General features: G+C 46.8%; 3 protein-coding genes across 4 annotated transcripts; 2 read left to right on the top strand and 1 right to left on the bottom strand.

Annotated features, from left to right (window-relative positions):
• Positions 1-9,679: 9,679 nt before the first annotated feature.
• Positions 9,680-12,812, top strand: LOC136552214 (chloroplast protein FOR GROWTH AND FERTILITY 2-like). Its single transcript, XM_066543751.1, has 2 exons — positions 9,680-10,146; positions 11,858-12,812. The coding sequence occupies exons 1-2, from the start codon at positions 9,856-9,858 to the stop codon at positions 12,665-12,667; spliced, it is 1,101 nt and encodes a 366-aa protein (XP_066399848.1). The 5' UTR covers positions 9,680-9,855; the 3' UTR covers positions 12,668-12,812.
• Positions 12,813-12,964: 152 nt separating this feature from the next.
• LOC136552224 (heavy metal-associated isoprenylated plant protein 27-like) lies at positions 12,965-14,628 on the top strand. The gene is made up of 2 exons (XM_066543760.1): positions 12,965-14,048; positions 14,146-14,628. Exons 1-2 carry the CDS (start codon positions 13,556-13,558, stop codon positions 14,454-14,456), a joined length of 804 nt encoding a protein of 267 aa, XP_066399857.1. The 5' UTR covers positions 12,965-13,555; the 3' UTR covers positions 14,457-14,628.
• A 1,155-nt stretch (positions 14,629-15,783) lies between these two features.
• On the bottom strand, positions 15,784-23,355 carry LOC136552198 (la-related protein 1B-like). 2 transcript variants are annotated; one of them, XM_066543738.1, is made up of 6 exons: positions 22,745-23,355; positions 22,138-22,651; positions 21,907-22,057; positions 21,721-21,811; positions 17,943-18,014; positions 15,784-16,504 (listed from the first exon to the last, which is right to left on the bottom strand). In XM_066543738.1, the coding sequence occupies exons 1-6, from the start codon at positions 23,009-23,011 to the stop codon at positions 16,178-16,180; spliced, it is 1,422 nt and encodes a 473-aa protein (XP_066399835.1). In that variant the 5' UTR covers positions 23,012-23,355; the 3' UTR covers positions 15,784-16,177. The 2 variants fall into 2 exon arrangements, with proteins under 2 accessions (XP_066399835.1, XP_066399840.1); XM_066543743.1 differs by having other exon boundaries at positions 21,907-22,054.
• Between the last annotated feature and the right edge of the window lie 148 nt (positions 23,356-23,503).

Below are 23,503 nucleotides of genomic sequence, written 5' to 3'. Positions count from 1 at the left end.
GTGTTGCGTCACGAAGCGACAGTTGCCTCATTCAACATGAGCAATGACCGACTGGGGTTCGAAGGCTGGCCCATGAAGGGCTCTAGGCCACCTCACGTCAAACAGAGCCAGGGGAGAAAATGCAGATAGACCCCGAGCGCCCCTTGCCCAGTCTGCCTCGAAGCAGACAGAGTCATCTCAACTTTCTTGTTCGATCCTAACCTCGAGCCAAACTCATAGAATCTCCATCGAGGGGAGGCCAGCGGACCACCCGGGTCGGTCTCCGGAATGACCTAGGCATCTGCTAGGTTGCAGGTTAAGGAGTAGTGGAATGCCACATAAGGGCTATGCCGATCCCGTCATGAACAACGGACCCGGATTTCACTCGAATGTGCTTGTTAGCGAGCTCACCGAGTGCGTCACTCAAGCCATTGAGGCAAGCGACGTTAGCTTAGCCCCTCCGGTTGTGGAAATTGCGGATGGGGTAATGCATGAAACTCAACCAACCCCTACCGAGCCTAATGAGGCTCGGGGGCTTAGAGCACCCGACGCTTGGATCCACGAGTCCGTCTCGCCTGATCCCTAAGCTGCCTCGGCTGCGCTCGATGCCAGGATCCACGAGTCCATTCGTTTCGTCCGATCCCTAAACTGCCTTGGCTACGCTCGACGCCTAGATCCACGAGTCTATCTCACCTAATCCCTAAACTACCTTGGCTATGTCCGACGCCAGGATCCATGAGTTCATCCATCTCGCCCGATCCCTAAACTGCCTCGGCTACGCTCGATGCTAGGATCCACAAGTCCATCTTGTCCGATCCCTAAAACTGCCTCAGATACGCCCGACGCCTAGATCCATGAGTCCGTCTCGCCTGATCCCTAAAACTGCCACGACTGTGCCCGACGCTAGGATCCACGACTCCATCTCGCCCGATCCCTAAACTACCTCCGCTGCGTCCGATGCCTAGATCCATGAGTCCATCTCACCCAATCCCTAAGCTGCCTCGGTTACGCCCAACGCCAGGATCCACGAGTCCATCTCGCCTGATCCCTAAACTGCCTCGGTTGCACCCAACGCTAGGATCCTCGAGTCCATCTCATAGGATACCTAAGTTGCCTTGGTTGTGCCCGATGCCAGGATCTACGAGTCCATTTGTCTCGTCCGATCCCTAAAAGCTACCTCGGTTGCGCCCATTACCTGGATCCTCAAGTCCGTCTCGCCTGATCCCTAAGCTGTCTCAGCTGCGCCCGATGCCAGGATCCACGAGTTCATCTGTCTCGCCCGATCCCTAAACTACCTCGGCTGTGACCGACGCTAGGATCCACGACTCTGTCTCACCCGATCCCACATGCCAGCTGACAAAAACCCCCAGGCGATTCTACCCGAATCACCCGGGGGCTCAGTGGCTACACCCGTGGGTGCGCTCGTGCACACCTGCTGATGAAACAATACTTTCCCCGCTAGCAACACGAAACCCCCCCCCAGACGATTCTACCCGAATCGCCCGGGGGCTCGGGTGCTACACCCGTGGGTGCGCTCGCGCGCACCCGCCGTCAAGACAAAAATCCCCTAGACGATTCTACCTGAATCGCCCAGGGACTCAAGGGCTCCTGTCGGGTTCATAAACCCGAGGTCCCTCATGGACCAGCTTCCCAGCAAAGGCTCAGCCTAGCAGACAATGTCGCAAACAACACGCAACTCCTAGGTCGGCCTAAAAAACCTAACGATAGGCTAAAAGTATGATCTAAATCTCCGACTAGAAGGCCTGGCCAAGGAGGAATGACACCTACTTTCAACTCTGGCCCGCCTCTCCGACCAGAAAGCCTTGTTTCTGACTCCGGCCTGCCTCTTAGACCGGAAGGTCTAGCCAAACAATGATTCCGACTCCGACCCACATCTCCGACCGAGGATACATCGAACCTCTGCTTACAACTCTTCTCCGACTGGCACAGTCGGAGCTGACTAGGACCGACTGACCGGGACACCCACTCGGGAAGGACCAGGTAACGGGTGGAGCAGGTAAAACAGGACACTCAAGTCAACCGTAATACCAAGGACCATACCCTATACACCTATAGGATAGTACCAATAGGACATGTTAGAAGGGTGCCCTGCAACCTTCTAGGCATATCAGAATCCAAGCAGTGTTGTAGGCACCGATATTTGCCCTACAATGTTGTGGGCGCCATCAACTCCCATACCATGACAAACACGGTAAGGCTCCCCCACATGCCTCTGGGCACCAACAGTGTTGTAGGTGCCATTATTTGTCATACCTGGAGAACACGGTACAAACCTCCCACATGCGTCTAACATCGACAGTGTTATGGGTGCCTACAATCATCTTCTACCCGACGGCGTGGGCAACAAGACTTAGTAGTATACATACTCTCTCTCTCGCTTGTAAGGCCGTCCCCTTCATCTATAAAAGGGGATGCGCTCTCTCCCAACAAGGAGATCCATCAGTTCACTTACATCAATTCACCCTCTGCTAGCTTTAGACACTCTAAAGCTACACAGAGCGCACACTCAAATACTTAGCGCACGTAGGAGCTCCCGTCACTCTCAGCCTTTTGGTCTGGAGTCCGACCAGACCTCTTGCACCCCCATATTTTTTCCTTCCATTTGTAACCCCACAGCAAACTTCAAGCACCTGGGCTCAGGAATAAAGTCACTGATCGACTCAAACTAGACATAGGGCACGTTATCTGAACTAGTATAAACCCTGTGTCATTGAGTGCTAGGCCACATCTGATCACAATGTACGACAAAACTACAAATATTTACGTGTTTATCATTTTCTGCACCGACAAATGCCCAATTAGAGAGCGCAAATACTTAGCTATACAAGCTAAGCAATATGACTAACAAGGTTACACAAACCAAATTTGCCACGTAAGAGAGCTACTTCTATGCCACACAAGCAAGAAGGTAACTAGTGAGCTACACAAGCTAACTAATTACAAGAGCAACTACACAAGCACAATGTATATGAAAGTAATTACAAGCTTTTGTAAGGGGATTGCAAACCAACGGGAAGAATAATGTTGACACGATGATTTTTCTCCCGAGGTTCATGTGCTTGCCAACACGCTACGTCCCCGTTGTGTCGACTGCTCACTTGGTGGTTCGGTGGCTAATTAGCATCACCCACCAAGCCCATAGCTCGAGCACCGTAAGAACCTACCTTGAAAATGAGGGCAGCTCAATGACACGCTCAACTAGAGTTGCTCTTCGTGGCTCCCGCGGGGCGAGCACAATGCCCCTCACAAAGCTCTTCTCTGGAGCACCGCACAAGCTTCTTACAGACTTCGACGGAAACCACCACCAAGCCATCTAGGAGGTGGCAACCTCCAAGAGTAACAAGCACCACCGGCTTACAACTCGATCACCTAGTGCCATTCGATACAACCTCACGATGCAATCACACTAGAATCGCTCACTCACTTGATCGGATGAACACTATCAAGCTCAAGTGATTTAGAGGGATCCTAAGCACACCTACACAAAGCCACTAAGGCTTAAGGGTGCTCAGATCTTTTAAGCTTATGGCCAAAGTGTAACATCCTAATGGCCCAAAGTGGGCCCAATCCAATCCAGTCATGGGACGGGGTACCGCAGCAGCGAAATGGGCGGCACTGTAGCATCCAGACTTTAGGCTACTGTAGACCGAGCACTGTTCACCTGAAAATGGGCTAGCACCACGAAAACACTGTGCAACCAGGTTTAGTACCATACTAGAAACTCTGAGATCACTGGATCGACTTAAATACTAGGGCCAGGGACGTGTAGTAACCTTCGGTTAACCGTTTTGAACGAAGCGAGGACAAAAGTTCAAGTGGGTTGCTATGCGGGTGGGACCACTCCTCGGAAGAGTGGGCCTAGGCCATGTATGTCGAGACTGGTTGTTACACAAAGGCCGACCAACACTTCTATTTATAGCCCCACGGGCTAAAATAGTCGTTACCCCTTCACTGGGCGTTTTTGGGGCGATCGGACGCGCAGGTCGTGTGCACCGGACGAGTCCGATGTGGCGACCGGACACGTCCGGTCGCTGCATCCAGTCACTGCTTGACCACCATGGGTCCCATTCAAACGAAGTAGCCATTGTCGCCCAACGGCCCTCCCTGACACGCTCTAACACGACGCATCGAACACATTATTAGAAAATGACCGGACATAGGAGACGCAGTGTCCAGTCGAGTCCAGAGAGCTCCCAGAGCCGTTCTGGGCCGCTCGGACATGTCCGGTCACACCAGACCGGACACGGGAGACGCAGCGTCTGGTTGAGTCCAGAGAGCTCCCAGAGCTGCTCTGGGCCAACCAAACCAGACGCGGGAGACGCAGCGTCCGGTTGAGTCCAGAGAGCTCCTAGAGCCGCTCTAGGCCGACTGGACGTGTCCGGTCATACCAGACCAGACGCTTCCAGCGTTCGATCAATTATAGCACAGAAAACTCGAGACTTGCTGGTTCATACCAGACACGTCCAGTGTGGCGACCAGACACGTTCGGTCGCTGTCTACAATTCTGCTTTGGGCTATATCACTTTGACCTAACGCTGAACAGTAACTCATCAGCATCCGGTCATTCCACTGAGCTAGAGTCTGGTCACCTTGGCAACTCTGCCTGCTCCTGCCTAGAATACCGGACGCGTCCGGTCATGTCGGGAATACTACCGCTAAGACAGATACCGGACGCGTCCGGTACTCATATCGAACGCGTCCAGTCACCCCGTGACCAGCGCATTCAACTTCTTTTCTTCACCAACGTCTTCTCCTTTACAAATGTGCCAACACCATCAAGTGTACAATATCTTGTGCACGTGTGTTAGCTTTTCACAAATATTTTTCAAGGAGTTAACCACTCAACTTGCCACGCTACTTAATCCTAGCAACGATACAAAGTTAGATCACTCGAGTGGCACTAGATGACCGATATGCAAACAAGTTTGCCCCTCTTGATAGTATGATCATCTATCCTAAACCCGGTCATAAACTTCTCTACACACCTATGACCGGTGAAATGAAATACCCTAAGTTATACCTTTGCCTTGCGCATTCTATTCCATCTCCTCTATTATTGATGCAACACATGCACCAATTAATCATCAAATGATATGATCCACTTCATATCATCACATGACCATATTGGTTCATCGATCTTGACTTCACTTGCTTTTCACCGTTGCCTTCGTCCATCGGTGCTAAGTCTTGCTCAAGCTTCACCGCCACGTGGTCCATCACTCCAAAGCCTCTGACTTGCCCTTCATGCTTACAACCGGTCCATCAAGCCAAGTCATGTCTTGATCTTCTCCACCTTGATCACATGACTCAATGTCATGTCTCATGTGCAATGAGCTCCTTCATCATCACATGTGTGAGCTTTGCAACATCTCCGAGGTATTTCCACCTTCATGGCATATGTTGCTCACACACATGTACGTGTGGACTAATCACCTGTGTATCTCACATAAATACAATTAGTCCATATAGGTTGTCACTCAATTACCAAAACCACACAAGGACCTCTCAGAAGGTCAAAGAATTCATTGAAGTAAAAATAAAAAAAACAATAGTAATATAGACCATAGACGTCATAATGTGATCTGGATTTTGGACAATTCAGAGAACTTTGAACCATGACTGGTAGTGTTTGTTTTTATCATGAATCACTCATTGCTTGTGGGCATCATGACTCCTAAAATTCTTCGTAGGAAGAAAAGAAAGAAACTTTAACTGGTAGGATACCTCTTTACAACTAAAATGTTTAGGAAAAAAAGAAAGATCTACGCATCCTTCTCCAAACTACCAACGCTACTTGGGTTGTAACCTCTTATGCAACGGGTTTATGATGGCAACACATATTTCATTTATCAGTTACAAATCGAGCACATTGTTTCAAGCCGCATACATTTTATCATAAAAATAGGCTACCAAATGCTACGACACGTCTCATATTGAAACGGAACAACACAGAACAGCATAAGAGGTTAACTAAATCTCCAATCAAACAGATCAGTCATGTGGTGGCGACATTGCTTTGAGAACACTGGAAAATATGGTAACATTGCTTTGAGAACACTGAAAACTCTACTTCAACAAAATGGCTAATTAAAACACAACATAAACATGCTGACTCTGACACTGTCCGTACATATATAACAAAACTCAGTTGTCTTTACTAAACTACGGTCTAAATAGCAAATGCATTAACCAATATTAATTTATCAAATATACAGGTCATCCAATTCAGGGAGCAAGTCCTTTCTATTGCCTTGTATAGAAAGTGCAGTAACTAAACCATAAGCCACCAGATCAACTAAGAGAAAATGTATCCCTGTATAGACGAAGAGAGACCAATTGCTAAGTACTTAGGTTTAGGTTAGTCTCAGTGAAAGTTTCATGTGAGTTTTATTTACATTAAATAGGTTGCCACATAGACATTTTTTATGATATGACAGTGTATTTAAGAAGAGAGAAGAAAGATACTCTCTTGGCATGATTACCAACTCTATGTGAGTTTTTAATTAAATGTCTATGAAACAATGGAATGAAACTCTCTATTGAGAATGGGTGTTTCATGCAGATTTCATTTTATTTCACATGACATGGCTGTCTTGGAAATAACCAGTCCGTTCGCTTGCTCGTATACGATCGTGGATTATAAGCTGAAATAATATTTTTCTCTCATACCAAATCAGCCAGCAGTAAATAATCCACAATCATTTACGACGAAACGAACAGGCTTAGCGAAAAGGCAAAGCAACGTGCGTTTGTGATTACCTATTTTATCAATTCAATAGACTACTGCAGTTTACTAGTAAATATCGATTTCCGTGATCTTTAGGCCCTGTTTAGTTGTACCCAAAATACCAAATTTTTCAAGATTCTTCGTCACATCGAATCTTTGGACGCATACACGAAGTATTAAATATAAATAAAAAATAAAACTAATTACACAGTTTAGACGAAATCCACGAGACGAATCTTTTAAGCCTAATTAGACTATAATTAGATACTATTTATCAAATAACAATAAAAATACTATAGTTTCGTCAAAAGATTCGGCATCCAGTCGGTGCCTTAGAGGACCCAATAAAAATCTATAGTAGGCTCGGTAGCCCGGAATTTACTGCCGGAACCAATACATTCGTTTCCGTGGACCGAGTCACATCAACACCCGTCGTGGTAGAACAGTACGCCACGACTAAAATACGGTCAAGGAGCAACGTGCGCGCCGCACCGCCACCACAACCCTTCTGACTGCACGCGACGCGGCCAGCCAGCCAGCCAGTCCCCCAACCCCAACCACCGCCCTCAGAGCGGCGCAGTCGCCGTGCCGCGTGAAACCAGGCCATCTATCCAACGAACCTCTTTCCGGGAGGCTTTTACATGTGCACCTTTAAAAAAGATGTCACACTCCTGCGTACCTCTCAAAAGTTGGTCGTCACTTACATGCCCTCGCTCGAACTTTTCTTTTCCCTCACGCCATTCCGTCGGCATTTGCTCCTAACGGTGGGTAACGGCTCTGGAGAATGACTCAATTGCCCTTGGGCTTGTATGGGTGTCTGAACTTTTTCGTTTCCCTTGTGCCATTGCCAGGCCAATTGGGACCTCCGACGAAGCATCCGAAGGACCAGTTGCGGCTGTACACTGGCTGGCAGGTGGGCCCGGACTTCCGTCGGTGCCCTGGCTGACATCTGCGGTTGGGATTATTTCTTGTCATCTTTTTGCATTTGTATTAGCATAACTACAGCAACCTCAAATCAAAATGAAACTCGATCGACGATGTACGTACGCCTTCACATCCCACTCGAGTGCCATTTTTCTGCAGATTAATTATTTTTCTAGATATATGTACGGCATGGAGTACATACGTACTAATAATGTAGATTATACGGCCGGGAGTAATATTCTTACTACTGATTTTGGGTAATCATTTTCCAAGAATCTTGAGGAGTCAGAACATTGACCAAAATTATAGAGATGAATTACAAAGATTGATAACATCAAATAAGTATACTTAGTTGGTATCATACATATTATTATTTCATCGTATAATTTCGGTCAAATTTGAGATTATTTGACTCTCGAAGGTTATCGGAACGACGTATAGTTTGAGACAGAGGAAGTATGTATCCTGTTGAGTTGTCTGCCTCCATCAGCGATGCAAAGACCGTACTCGATCCGGACAGTTGTCTCGTGGCAGATTATATATATATATGTATATATATATATATATATATATATATATATATATATATATATATATATATATATATATATATAAGGTCGATGGTGGTAGCATGCGTGGCAAGCAAGGTCACGGCCGGGGCGCTAGCGTAGTAGCTAGCTAGTGTGAACAGCCGTCGTCGTGCACGTCGATCTAGTTTTGTGCTGCGTGCATATGCATTTGCATGCTAGCGTGATCTTAATTGTTGTTGCCTCGCATGCATGGCATGCAACTGAACTTAAGCCGCACGTCATGGCACGGACGGATGATGCATCCGTCATTCCGGCCCATCTCTCGCGCCTGGCCTGATTCTGTACGCTACCTCCAGGCCTTGACATGTGCATGACCCGTGTCGTGTCGTGACGTGTTATTGGATGATGGAGACGTGCATGGCCATGGCCGGGCGTACGCACGCACACTTGGACGGACAGAGAGGACAGGTTCTGTCTGTTCCTGCCCTGTTGGGTCGCATGCATGCCTCTTGGCCATGCCGCCTTGCCCTGCGCTCGCTTTTCTCGTCGTCCTTTGGACGGGAGTCGGGAGTCGGGAGAGATTTGAATGCATGGGCACAGAGTATCCGGTACGGTTGAGTTCACCGTCTTTGTTTTACAGCAGAGCTCACCGTCTTTGACCATGGCTTTTGGTCGCACATGGAGATTTGCATGCATGCACGCACAAGTGCGCGGACTTCGTGCAATTTATCATGCATGCATGCTGCCACAGTGATATATTTTTTTTGAGAGAGAACACAGTGATACATTTATTTGTGTCACTGCACGTAGAGCTACTAGGCACCAGAGCTACCACATACCTGACGCAACTGATCATCTGGCATCTGCGTTTCACATTTTGCTTTGCTGGACTCGGATCCGAGGGCACGTACGTGTGTATCCATACGCCAGTAAAACAGCTAGCATGCATGTCGTGCACTGTTGCACTTTGCACTGTCGAAATTAATTGAACATGTAAACAGACGAATCGACCTCGCAAAAAAAAACATACACCGTACCAGTGCACCAACAGTATACAAGTTAATAAACAACAGTAGTACGTTCAATCAAAGTACCATGCTCAGTAGTACGTGTACGTGCATGCATGGCCCCTGCAGTTCATTTCTTGAAAATATGTGTACGTGCGTCGGGCAATGATCCAGCGCCTGTCCCACATGTCCCCTCCAGTAGTCCTCATTGCAATGGCCCCTCCAGCGCACGTTCAATCAAAGGACCGACAGGCTTGAAAATATGGCCCCTCCAGCGCTCATTGCAATAATCCAGGGGCAAGGATGGTATTTTTCTAGTCCGGTCCCACATGTCAGAGCCGCCAAACAGTCAACACCTAACAGAATGCCGACGAAATGGCGTGAGGGAAAAGAAAAGTTCGAGCGAGGGTATATAGGTGACGACCAACTTTTAAAGGGTACGTAGAAGTGTGGCATCTTTTTTAAAGGTACACAGGTAAAAACCTCTCTTTCCGGGCGGGGGTGGACTGCGATTGCGAGGAGTTCCCGTTCCCGAGCCGCCACCACATCCTCGCCGAGTCCAACAGAGAGGAGCTGCTGCACTTGCAATCCATTCCATTCCATCCTCCTCCCCGGTCTCCCGGCTCCTCTCTCCCTCCATCTCTAATCTTCTCGTCCGTCGTCTTCCATGGAGCGGCTCATCTCCACGCCCGTCTCCTCCCCGTCCCCGTCCCCGTCCCCTTCCCAGGCCCGGATCCGGGGATCCCTTTTCCTCCCCTCTCGGCGCCTCCCCCCCGCCGCCGCATGGCCCCGGCTGCGCGGCCAGCCCACGCGGCCCGGCGCGATCGCGCTGGCGTCGCCGCTGCGCCACGAGGCTCTCTCCGCCGCACCGGAGGAGACACGGAGCGACCCCCCGCCGCCGCCGCCGCCGGTTGCCGTCGGCAGTCCGTGGAAGCTGCTCGGGAGTCTGCTCCCAAAGGTGTTAGGATTTTCCCCCCTTTGTCTCTACCTCTAAGATTGCAATATTTAGGTTTATAACTATATATAGGATACTGCCAAGATACGATAGTGCTGGTCTGCTGGAGGTTGCCGTGATTGAGTGTGCTGTGTAAGCAAATTCATGTCTGGCATGCTACTTTTCGGGTTCAGGGACAGCGACCGACTTGCCGAGTGCCTTACTAGCGTCTGATAGGAATACGAAAAATATTCTAGCATACTTTAGGGCCCCGTAATGAGAGTGGTTTGCTTGGTACAAGACCAAATCTTACCATTTCTAAAGTGAAATAATGTAATTTGCCTGCTGTGACTGTTAATGTAAGGAGACGGCTTAATTTTATTAGATATAAGTTGAGGGAATGACATGCAAGACCTGTTCTTCATTCACACGCCTTGTACTCTACTGCTCTATGCTCATCAGATGCGAGCAACGATAAATGCACACGATATTATTGAAATAAAATGTATCTTTACATTGTTCTAGGAATACATCTGAAGTTAGACACCATTTGACCTACAGCTTTGGATTGACAGTAGTTCTGTGCTTCAATGTCGGGCCGTTTGATTTGGAAATTGTAACACTTTATGGAACTGGCACCTCTGAGTTTGTTCTGAGAAGTCTGGACAAAGTTTGTTTTATGGTTTGCTGACAAATCAAGCCCAGATACCTTGCAAGGACCCCCCAAGTGCTTGTGGTCATAGGAGTATTGGTCGTGTAATTCAGTCAGTTCAAATTCAAATGTGATGTGAAACCGTGCAGTTTTTAGTTGAGATGGTGTATTTTGGTGTTGAATGTTTATGTCGATGCATCTTGATAAGGTGCTGAGCTTGCTTTCTGTGTTCTGTTGGGTGAATTGCTTTTGTTCATTATTATACTTTATTGATATTTCCTGGGGAGTGTACCTGAATTGGTCATATATATGTTTAACGCTCGAAACAAGCTGCATAGTCAGTGTTCTTCTCCTAAATGAATGATAGAGTGTGATAATTGAAGGCCTTTGCTGTTCAATTGGCTTATCACACCATTTCCTGTTTCAAATAATAGGATGTTTTCTTTTACTCAAGGTGATTTCAATTTTAATGTGTGTAGAGACTCGATATGTGCTGATCAGTGATAATCATGTTAGCTTTCTTATTCACATGTATCATTTGCCTACTCTGGATATTGGCTTGGTGATTTAAAACCGTTTGGAGGAATTTTTGTTTAACTGATGATACATTCTGGTACTGACATGTGTTTTGGTGCTTTGGTGCTGAGGGGACTTCTTGATGGTGGTGCATTGGGAACTGATTTTTCTTTAAAAAGCTCAATGCACAGAAACATATATGCTTGTAATAACTTGTGTATGAAATTGGAGATCAATTTGAGTATGGAAGTACAACACATTCATTTATAAAGAGTACCAAGGATAGTAACTATTCATGTTTCGGTGCTAGTCACAGGTTCATATTTTGTAAGAACATCTCACGTCATAGGGCATTGTGTGCTTTTACCAAGTTGTATACTGTGAGGTTAAATCTGATTAAATTATTTTCATGTTGGTATGTTTTGCTTGATTTGTGGTTTACTATGCTCTGGTCGCGCGATAGGATCTTGTCATCTACCAGCTAATGCCATTGGTCATTAGTTTTGAAATTTCTTGCTGATCTATCTTTCCGTCCTGTTCTGATGTGTTAAATTTTGTGTATTACAGGCTTCCACTGCTGCCCTTTTCCTATTGATGACACTTGTTACTAGCTCCCTGCACTCTAGCCTTCCTGCCTATGCATCGATGCAACCAGTTGCCAAAACTGGTGGAAGACTCCTCACGACAGAGATACTAAGCAGTGGATGGGCTGGTTTTTTAGCTGGGTGCTTACATACCTTGTCTGGGCCAGACCATCTAGTTGCCTTGGCGCCACTGTCAATTGGGAGATCCAGACTTGAAAGTGGACTGGTTGGTGCCCTTTGGGGCTGTGGTCATGATGCAGGACAAGTCATTTTTGGCCTGCTCTTCTTGTTACTCAAAGATCGATTGCACATTGAGGTTTTCCGTGCATGGGGAACAAGAGTTGTAGGCCTGACCCTTCTGATCATAGGAGCCATGGGTGTTCGGGAAGCTTCAGAGGCTCAAGAGTCCTCACTAGTGTTGGAGGGCATCGATGCCAGCATGAGCAACAACGACCCTTTGCAGTCCCCTTCAACTTCCCGGAAGAAGAAAGTCAGTTTTGCGACATTTGCCACCGGAGTCGTCCATGGTCTCCAACCGGATGCACTGCTGATGGTCCTACCAGCATTGGCTCTTCCGTCGCGCTTTGCTGGCGCGGCTTTCCTCGGCATGTTCCTGGTCGGCACTGTGTTTTCGATGGGGAGTTACACTGCTTTTGTAGGTTCTTGCAGCGAGGCCCTGAAAGAGAAGGTTCCCAGGATAACAGAGAAACTGACCTGGGCTGCTTCACTTGTAGCTATAGGCATGGGTCTAGCTCTTCTGGTTGGGCAGTTCTTTGGGTTCAGCCTGTACTGATGTCAGCTATGTGTGTTTACTCGGCGCGATATTGTTTTTCTGTAAGAGCATTGTTGGCAATTAGTTTGATAATAGATGGTTATTGTTTGTGAGACTACATGTATACTGCTGCAACATGACCTGGCACCTGCTCACTTCACACTGATTTTCTGCTCTGTATCATCTGCTTTTTTCCCCTATAGAAGGGTATCACTGTGCGGTGTTACTGCATATGAGGAGCGGACGGGCTGTTAACTGTTTGGAAAGCCCTACAGTTCTGTAGCATCTGCTTCAGCCGCAGATGCAGTCGTAGCTAGCAATCAGAGAAGGTTGGCGCTGCTGTTCTTACCTTCCGGCCTTCCCGACAGGATTTAGTGGAACAGAAATCCTAGTAAAAAAAGTACAGAAGATTCGCGAGATGCGGAGAAAACACACACTCGCCCTTGGGTCGCCGGCAAAAGCAACGGACCAGGGCCCCAATTCATTATCTTTTACTAGTCACGTCGCGTGTGGTTTAGAAGAATTTAGAGGGAAGGATCCACATGCCTCTAAAAAGGATGAGGGCCCTGCTGCCAATCCTGGGCTACTCCCTCTTCTCACATGATTTTCTCCTGCAGCCACTGGATTGTCGAAAGCAGTCGAGCAAGAAAGGGGAGGCTTGCTTGCCTGCTTGGTTTCAAACTGATACGACTATACTAAGAGTAGCACAAAGATTGACGCTCCATTTATAACACAAGAACTTTATAGAAATTATACAGAAATTTCACTAAAATCAGTTCAGTTTTATTTTTATAGAAAAAAAATATATAGAAACGCGGAAGATTTCTCGTGTTCCAAGCGGGCTGAAAGGACGTGAAAAAAAAGAGAGGGAGTGACGGTAGAAGCTGGCGGCGCTGAAATAAACAGCAGATGCTGCTACTCCAAGAACCTCTTGACCCTGCAATCAGGATCAGAATGATTCAGACTTCGACTGTTCTGTTGGACATGACAGCATGTATAAAACATGAACGCGATCAAGATGCTGGCGGCATCCGAAGCGCGGGAAGCATCTCAAGCTATCCGACGAGCCATGTCCGTCGCTGTATAAGTACCGGGGTAAAGGCGCAACGACCGCATCAGACATTATTCAGACACCAGCAGGTACCCCGTCTCGGAAAGCCAAGCCAAACCACCGCGACCTCGAGACCTCTTCGTCGGCCGGCCAAATACATCGGATCCAGCAGCACGGTCGATCGGAACGGAATGCTTCGCGTCGACGACCTCATCGCCGAGCTCTGCCTTCTGCCGGCCAAAGTCCTCGGCAAGAAGAAGCGCAAGGAATTCCAGACGGTGGAGCTGTTGGTGCGGATGGACAGCGAGGGGTGCGAGCGCAGGGTCAAGAAGGCATTGGAGGACATGAAAGGTGCGTGCCCTGCCGTGCCGTGCGTTCTCCGTCCGGCCGCCGATCGAGCAACTAACTAACAGCCGAGTGTCTCCGCGGTGCACCACCGTGAGTGCAGGCGTGAGCAGCGTGGAGGTGGACCCGAAGCAGAACAAGGTATCCGTGTCCGGGTACGTGGAGGCGTCGGAGGTGATGGAGCGGCTGCGGCGGCGGGCCGGGAAGGAGGCGCAGCCGTGGCCCTACGTGCCGTACGAGGTGGTGCCGCACCCCTACGTCCCGGGCGCCTACGACAAGAAGGCGCCGCCCGGGTACGTCCGCAACGTGCTCGACGACCCCGACGCCGCGCCGCTCGTCAGGGCCCGCTCCATGGAGGAGAGGTACACCACCGCCTTCAGCGACGACAACCCGAACTCCTGCGCCGTCATGTGAATGTGCTGCCGCTTCTCGTCTCATATACTAAGTACATGCCGTGCTTGTGGAGTTCTGGAATGTTCCCTACCTTCCTCTCTGTTGCTGTGATAGCTGTAATGCAGTTTTGTGCAAATGTAAATTATTACTACTCCCATTGTGGAGTACGTACTTCTGTTGAATGTTGAGATGAAAACTTGGCTTTGGTTTTGGTGTTTAGAACTAGACTCCCATTGCTCACAAAGAAATGCCTACATCACTCTCTCTTGCTAGTTCGCTGCTGACAGAGAAAGGATCAAGGGTTCTTCCACTTAACCCCTTCACTGACGAAACCCTATATATAGCAGTTTTGGAGGCAGTTTCACTGTCATGGGCTCATAGCTCGTTACAACGTTTCGCTTAGTCCTATTATTCCCACATAAAACCATGTTCTTTCTTAACTCTTCCTGGATCAGTCATTTTCATTCAGAAATGCTATACAACACACGTGTGTTGTAGCACAAAAAAACACATGGATTTTATTCCACCGGATGATTGTCTCGGTTTATCTGCATCCGTCGGATCTGTGTCCGTGAGGCCAGCAGCGCAGCGCAGCACCGGCCATGACGCAACACGACCCATGACGCGACACCAACCAGCAGCGTGCGTCCGTCAGGCCAGCAGCGCACCAGCAGCGCAGCACCGGCCATGACGCGACGCGACCCATGACGCGACGCCAGCAGTGCTATGGAACCAAACCCTCTTTATTTTGTCCTTCCATAAAAAAAATTGTTTTCTGTGACATGTGATTTGTGATATGTGATCTTGTAATTGTCCAGAGGTAGAAGAAGACTAGAGGTAAAAGAATGATGGAGATTGTTGGATCTTAATTTTATGATGCAAAAAAATTCATGTGTTGAAATTGTATAAAACACATGGTTGTACAGTAGACAGACTCTCATTCATTATCTTCTACTTCCTACTGACAACCATCGCAAGCTTATTTACCAAACTGCTAAATATATGCGCGCAAACGGACCCAGATAGACAACTTAAATATGCAATGGTTTGCGTTGGTTTTATAGAAACCCGACCACAAATGTTACAGTGGACAGCTAGCAATTTCATTTCAACTAGTACAGCGAAAGCTACCATAAATTTCCAATGCAATCTGCACACAACTGGATGATTTCTGAAAGCAGCCGTAAAACACACAACCAAGAACCGCTAAAAACTGGGGTTTCATCACAACTCCCACGGTCAAGCTGCTAACCACTGCTATGATTTAATAAAAGACATAACCTCCAAAACCAGAAATGCAGGTTAAATCGAAATCGCACAAATCAGCAGGGAGCAGCAGAACTAATAATAATGTCATGTACTTTCATATAACTTTGTCCACTCAACAGTTTCCGAATGATACCATCCATGACACTTTAATAACTCGGTTTACACAAAATAGCCATCAAACTGCTAGCATTCGAAAACAAACCTACTAGGACCACATAACACAAAGGACAGGAGTACCAGCACAAAAGCTGCCTATGCCCGTTTTTTTTTTTTTTTGTATTTTCATTTTTTTGTTTTTTTTCCAGTACTTTGTGTATGCCTATCTCTATTTTTTTGGTATTATGCCTTTGCCTTCTTCTTTTTTTTTGTTTTTTAACCAACTGATATTTCACCTCACACGAGATAAGGTGTGCAGGCCGTTACTGTGAAAACTCGGCCTGCCATTATACTTCATATTTCTTGAACATATAGCCTCAAAAGGTATCGCTCCTGAGAAAATTTCTTGCAGACTTCGGCCCAAAAAGAGGTCCACTCCCGTTGCTCTGTATCCCACCAAAGGTTGATGCATGATAACCTAGACTAACTGAAGTTGCTGATCTTGTCAGGAGAGCTTCACCATGCATTCCTGGCATGTTGGCATGGTATGTTGCCCCCTCAAGTCCAACAGAACGAAACTGAGATGCCAGAGAATCAATGTTGGATGTCACAGGGGACAACGAACCAGAAGAACTCCCAGCAGAATAATTTTGTTTTGGAAGAAGCCAATTCTCCCATGCTCCACGCCTTCGTAGTTTATCACCCTGTTTAAGCATAAAGGAAAGGGTCCTTTAAGTGAGAAGGGTCGAAGGGAATACAGTAGTTCCTAATTTTAGGCTATGCATTAGTATATTATTACAAGGCAAAAACAAAACAGAATACATAAGATTATCTAATATGTGTTAACCAAGTGGAGCATCAGGTGAACAAAAAAATTGCACTTTGTTAAAGCTAACTTTATTGCTAAGTCACTACACTTTTATAAGAGGCAATAAGGCCCTGTTTGGTTGGGCTTTTGGCTTTGGCTTTTGGCCCCAAAAGCCAAAAGCCCAACCAAAGGGGCTGCTTTTGGAGGGTGTTTTTTCAGAAGCAGCTGTTTTTCCGTAGTTCATTTTTGAAAGCTGGTTTGACCCTGCTTTTGGCTTTTGGCTTTCTGCTTTTCGAAATTGGTGGAATAAAAAGCTCTTCCATAGTTGTTTCAAGAGAGATAAAGATAAAAGGTATATTTTATACTTGTTTAACCAAACAGCTTTCAGCTTTTCTACAGCTCACAGCCCACAGCAGCTTTTCCACAGCTCACAGCCCACAGCAGCTTTTTCCCACAGCCACAGCTCAACCAAACAGGGCCTAAGTTGCTAGTACGGTACTACCTAATGCTCTCATCTGCTAGGGGCTTGTGATCATTGGGGATAGGACTCAATTTTCGTTATCCTATTGCTAATTGTACATGCAAATGCAAGGCTCGCTTTTCCATTTTGGTACACATATTTTTTTTTAAAAAAAATGGGCCTATAGTGAATCAACTAATGAGAATAGTAATCGATGGCAAGACTTCCACCCAGAAACTCTTTCAATCACATGAATTAATCAAGAGACTTCCTAACTTTCAAGTGTTTGAAAACAACTTATCTTTCAATCACTGTACTGGACACTGGATAAACACACAAACCACTTAAAGGTTGAGATTGTTGGGTGCTGGTCCCATGGCCTAGTATATTGACTGAAAAATATGTTGTTTTCAAGCATTCGGAAGATTTACCTATAACCTAAAGAATATAAAGTCACTCGAGGAACAACAAAAACCTGTAAGATCAGTAGATCCATGTTGAATCAATTTCATACTAAATTTTCCATGGTCATACTAGGAAAAGAACATCCCTTCAGAAAGCAATCAAATGATATAGACTCTGTTGGTTTATAGATATCATGTCAGATAAATAAGCTCTAGGTCTATAACAAGAAGCTAAAGTCTATGGCATGATCTAACCAGTAACTACATCTTGCTGGCTTAACAAACTTGCCTGAATCAATAATAATAAATATCTGGTAAATCTCACACTAACAGATATGATAATGAAAATGATCTTGACCATAATTTTTCTATAATTAATGTTCAATGTTATGAATCATATATGTTTAGTGATTAACCTATATGTTTCTTGGCCAAATCATATAACAATAATAGCACAAAGAAAACATTACCTGCACTTCCACAACGTTAGATAGCATGACTGTTTCCAAGATAAACTGAACATTATTAGTAATCTTCTGGACCTATTAATAAAAAAGTGGGTGAGTGACACCGTCTCTTTAACAAATAAAAGAACAAAAGTACAAAACATCTATCTGAATATTCTCGAAAAGGTTATCTGATTCGACTGTCATACTCCACAAAGACACCATATTCAATTAACAATATCCACTTTGATATATTGGTGTCACAAAACCATTTGTATTAACAAATGCATTATAATGAATCTCTTTACTACGAATCCTGCACCAAAAGAAGGCCAGGCAGCGTGGCCACGTCGCCCGCTTTTCCCGGCCATTGGATCGGCCGGGCGGACGGCCTAGATCGTGCGAGCCCCGGTCTTTTTGCAAACAAAATCTTGAACTTTAGTCGAATCAACCCGCAGTCCAGGCCTCCTCTCAGGTTTTTTTGCAAAAAAGCCCTCGAACTTTACCGAAATCAACCTGCAATCCAGGCCTTTTAAATGGGCTGGCCTGCCTCCCGCTCGGGCCTGTATATCGCCTTACTGGGCCAAATTCGGCCCGACAACGTTTTTCTATTTTCCTGCGAATTTATTATTTATCTAAACCGGTTGAAATTTTGTAAAGAACATAATAAAACAAATAAAAATAAAAAAAACAAACCAAGTTTGTTGAACTCTACACAACTAGCACTGCACTGTAAACACATAACATCACATGTTTTAGTGTAATTTTTTTGCTATTAATGTGGATCTAGATTTCTCTAGAGTTTTCTATAAATAATTAATAGAGTTAGTTTCTTTATTCAAATTGCTATGAAATTTTTACGGTAGCTTACCCATACCACGCATAAAACAAAACGATTGAGTGATTTTACCGGCTTTACGATCCATATATATATACACGTTCGACTACACGTAAATATTACCCCACGTATGAAATAACATTCTATCAATTATAGTAATATAGCGCAAAAAAAAAGCATAGTTAACTAACCCTGGTGCAACAAGTTCACCAAACCTAACCAGGTGCGCATAGCTCAGTTTGTAAATTTAAATAATTGAAATAATACTTGCTCTGCTGCATCTTTGTTACATACTCCCATTCTTGAATAATTTGGTCAATCAGAGTTCAATACTAGGAACTACTGCATACAATATATAATCAGCTGCAATCTATTGGAATGACCACTTCCCCTAACATTGGCCTTTTCCAGAAATACAAGCAAACCAATACTTGTACCCAAGTTCTTTTCAAATAAATTATCAATTAGTTAAATCTATTACAGTAAAATGGTCTCATACTGGCCGGCGCCGCTGCCCCACGCTCCATTCTATCCGCCCGTGACCCACTCGATTTGCCCGCTCCAAGTGATGCCAGCGTTGCCTGCTCAACCCGTGCCTCGGTGCCTGCGGGGGAGAAGGGAGGAGGTGTAGGAGACGATGGAGCAGCGGGAGGAGGGAGACGCGCCGGGGCCGTGCTCAACCCGTGCTTCAGTGCCTGCGGGGGAGAAGGGAGGAGGGGCAGGGGACGATGGAGCAGCGGGAGGAGGGAGACGCGCCGACGCAGCGGAGAGGACGAGTCGGCCTTCCGGGTTCGTGACTTAATGGGTTGGAGACCCGCGATGAGCCTGATCCAACGGTCCATATCGTGTTTCCGCCGGATCCAACGGTTAGCGGGTTAACGGGTGACGTGGCCCTAGCGGGTGCCCGCGGTTTGGTGCAGGATTCGTATTAAGAGATTGTTAAATCCATGATTTTTTATGATAAAAAAAATATATTTTGTATTTATTTGAAGCTCATTTCCATTTGAGATATGTTGTTTATTACTATTGACAATGAAGAGCAAAGGCGAACTATCAGCACGGGATGTAGCACCAAAAGCATAACATCGCTTATCAGTGATGACCTCTCAACCTTTTGCTTTAAGTTATTATGATGGACTCCAATAACTGGACGATCTAGTAGGGCGCGGCAAAGCCGCGCCTGGGTTTCTAGTATAGACTAAGCACGCTACACACAAAAGAAAAGACAAACAGAAACAGAGGCATAAACCTTATGTACTCCATTATCCCAATATGTACTAAGTTTCATGGTGTTGGGTTTGGGGGATTTTGTAAATAAGAACTCTATTCTTTAATGAAATGATATGCAGCCCTCCTGCACATTCAAGAAAAAAAATCCAATCTGTTCTGATTCAAAAAAAACAAGTTTCAATTATTCCCAGAGAGTAAAAATACCTGACAAATTCCTACTAGGGGCTTTGTGATGAACAAGAAGAAAGAAATGGGCATCCCAGAAGCATATGATCAAAAGTTCAAAACCCTAAAGACAAACCCTCAACTGCACTGCAAGCAGTCACCCCCTTATTTACCAGTTCACTGCCAGGCTTTGTGGCGGATGAAATCATGCTGAAAAAGGAACCACATGGTACCCATAAGACAAATATACAGAGTGCCTGAAAAAGAAAAAGCAAAATGGCCTTCGATAACTAAGGGAAATCAAACCATATTTCCTCTGCACTTATGACAATAGTACAATACTTTGCCACGCTAACTTCTGAAGTGAGCTCAGCTAAGTTTGTTACAATATAACTATCATTCATTAAATATGTAGCACCAGCCTACTCGGTGAGTTTCCCATAACTATCAGAAGTATTATATTAGTTATAGAAAACCCAGTCAAAGCTTTGACAGGGGTATCCTAAAAGAAAATCGATTGTGCCTGTGCGCATACCCAACAAATGCAGCACATATTGTAAAATTTTAAAGGAACCATGCAACTTAGAAAGAGAAAAATATCGTATGACACCATCGACAATAGAATATTACTTCACAATTCAAGAGTTCGCCCTTATCCACTGAAGCTAGAATGAACATGCACACGGGCAGAACTTGGTCCATACAAAAAATCTGTAGCAGCTCAACCTATGAAAAAGAAATAGGTTTGTGTCTTGGTTCATACAAAGCTATGAGCAATAAGGTATAAGTAGTTAAGTGCATCATCAGACAGCCTGTACAAACGTGTAGCTGAGTACACTAAAAATTGGAGGTACCCGCTGCTGTTAGGAGGGATGGACTCAACTTGTTATGAACCTTGACAAAAATGTGCCTCAGAGCTACTGACCCCTGTTTAAAGTGACCCACAACTCCAGTAAATGTGACACATAGCCTGGTCAACAGCTCCCTCACCAACGCTCAGCTTAAGGCCTACAATAATACCACTGCAAAAAATGTCGAAAAATAAAAATACCAACTCCCCCCCCTCTGGGAACACATATTGCTATCCTAATAGTATGGCGAACGGCCCACACTGACATTAGCACTTGCAAACATAACTGTGAAGGAGTCTGATTTCTTAAAAGCAGATACTACTAAGAGATTAGAATGCAACAAGACAATGTAGCTGTGCCATCCATGTTATCAACCACATCAGTAATATAATCCAGTTTCTTATTAATTGTGTAAGGGCTCTCTTGCTGTTCAGTTAAATGAATCCATCCCACTACATGCAGTCCCTCTAATTCATTGGTGGAAGTAATTACACAGAACATGCCCACAAGCTCACTAATGCCCTGTTCGCTTGGCTGATAAGCCATGGCTGAAAGTAATGTTAGCTGATTTGTTGTGAGAGAAAAATAATGTTCGTTGGCTGAAAAAGTACGGCTTATAAGCCAAGCGAACAGGGCGTAAACAGCTGGCTAAGAAACAAAATAAAAATTCAGAGTGGATTTTAACTGAGAAACCAACTCATAAGGCCTGCAAACTTACTTGGGGAAAGCCAGCAATCAGGGATAATGGCACCCAGCCTTGGTCATCCATGCGTTGCCGCAAATATAGGTCCTTACACAAATTGGCATCACTGCAATAGTTCACAAGTGGATCAAGAAATTGATCTGAGCATCTTCACAGTTTTTATTAAAAAAAAGGATTCCCAAAATGTAGACGAGCTACTACCTGAAATAGTATTCTATCTGCTCCAGAAGACCCTTTTGGAAAGGGTCAATTAAAACAGCTTGGGGGCTTGCTGGATGAGGCACAAAAGGCAGGCCTTGAATGCCTTCCGAGGTGGGTGCCGCAAAATAGTAAACATGCGGTGCTATGTCTGCTATTTTCAACAAGCAAATTAATGTAATATAACAATGGCACATGCCCATGATCTCATAAACCACATGCACAAGAACATACCAGGGAAGCCCATAGGTGCCCCATAAGGCGGTGTCTGAGGAGTAGCGGGGCTAACAAATGGTGGCGGCGGCGGAGGTACTCCTGCTACAACAGCCAGAGTAGGAGGAGCCCTAATGTATGTTGGCTGATGGCCACGCTGCTGATGAACTGGTCCATGCCCATCTCTGCGGCCACCTCCGCGCCGTTGTCCATCAAAACCCCCGTGGTGCTCACTCCCTCGTCGCGCACCACCTCCACCATTACCCCTCCTGTTTCCCCCACCATAGCCACCACCTCGGCCATGGGGGTGGGAGCCAAAACGTCCATTCTGATGAGGATCTGCGCCGTTGCTCCGGGCATTATTAGGCACATAAACAGGGGACGGTTCCGGTGCAGGGGCACTCTTCTCCAGCCCATCCGCCGCAGGCATCACCAGGGCACGCCGGGCCACAGGATTGCGCACCGGAGCCTCATTTCCAGGGTTAGCATCCGGAGCGCCGGGATTGCCCAAAGAGGGCGGCGACATCACCGCCGGCTGACACCATTGCAACAATAGTAAAACCCAATCTGATCAAATGGTATTACCAAATTTCAAGGTCCTCTATATCAAACACTGGTATCAACTCACAGTGGAAGCTGGAGACGCGGCCTTAGGGGACGCCTTGGCCGCTGGCCCCGCAGCCGGCGGCGGCGGAGAGACCAGCCCGGGCAGCGCCGGCCAGGAGTCCGCGTCCATGATGGGGCTTTCAACCGCCACAGCGACGGGCACCGTCGCGCCAGCGGGGAACTTCCAGACGGCGGCCGCCGCCCCAGCCTTCTTTGCCCCAACCGGGCTATCGGACGGGGGCGTCCCGGCCCCGGCAACGGCAACATGCGGGTCGGCGCTGCTAGCCATCGTCCGCACCCTAGTCCGATCGGGAGGTAGAGCCTCGACGGAGTAGCAGACGAAAGGCGGAGGTGACTGCGGGAACGGCGGCGGCGGAGGTGGGGGTAAAGGGGTGGGGGTGGGGGAGCGGATCGGTCAGTGGTACGGCATCAGGTGATCGGTAACAGGGGTTCCAAATATTGCCGCGAGGCGAGGCGAGGGGCGGCGATCGGCGATCGGATCGGGGGAGGAAGAGGGGGAACGGTGCGGCGGCGGGCGGAGCCGGAGCTGGGGCCGATGCCTGCGACGCTCGCTGCTCTTCCCTTGCCTTCCCACGGGCGGTGGATGGACGCGGACGGGATCCCTCTCCTGCCTCTTGCCGTGGTGGGCCACAAAAGGGCAAAGCCCGCAGCAACCAGCGTGGGCCGCCCCCGCAGCTCCCGTCCGCGCGATCACAGATCAGCGGCCGGAACCCGTCCCGGGCCCGCGCCTCTCAAGGACCCGTTCGGTTTTGCTGGATTG

This window comes from Miscanthus floridulus, chromosome 1 (genome assembly GCF_019320115.1).
Source record: "Miscanthus floridulus cultivar M001 chromosome 1, ASM1932011v1, whole genome shotgun sequence".
Lineage (NCBI taxonomy): Eukaryota > Viridiplantae > Streptophyta > Magnoliopsida > Poales > Poaceae > Miscanthus > Miscanthus floridulus.
Note: the sequence above shows the minus strand (reverse complement) of the source record. Positions and strands in the feature narration are given on the sequence as shown.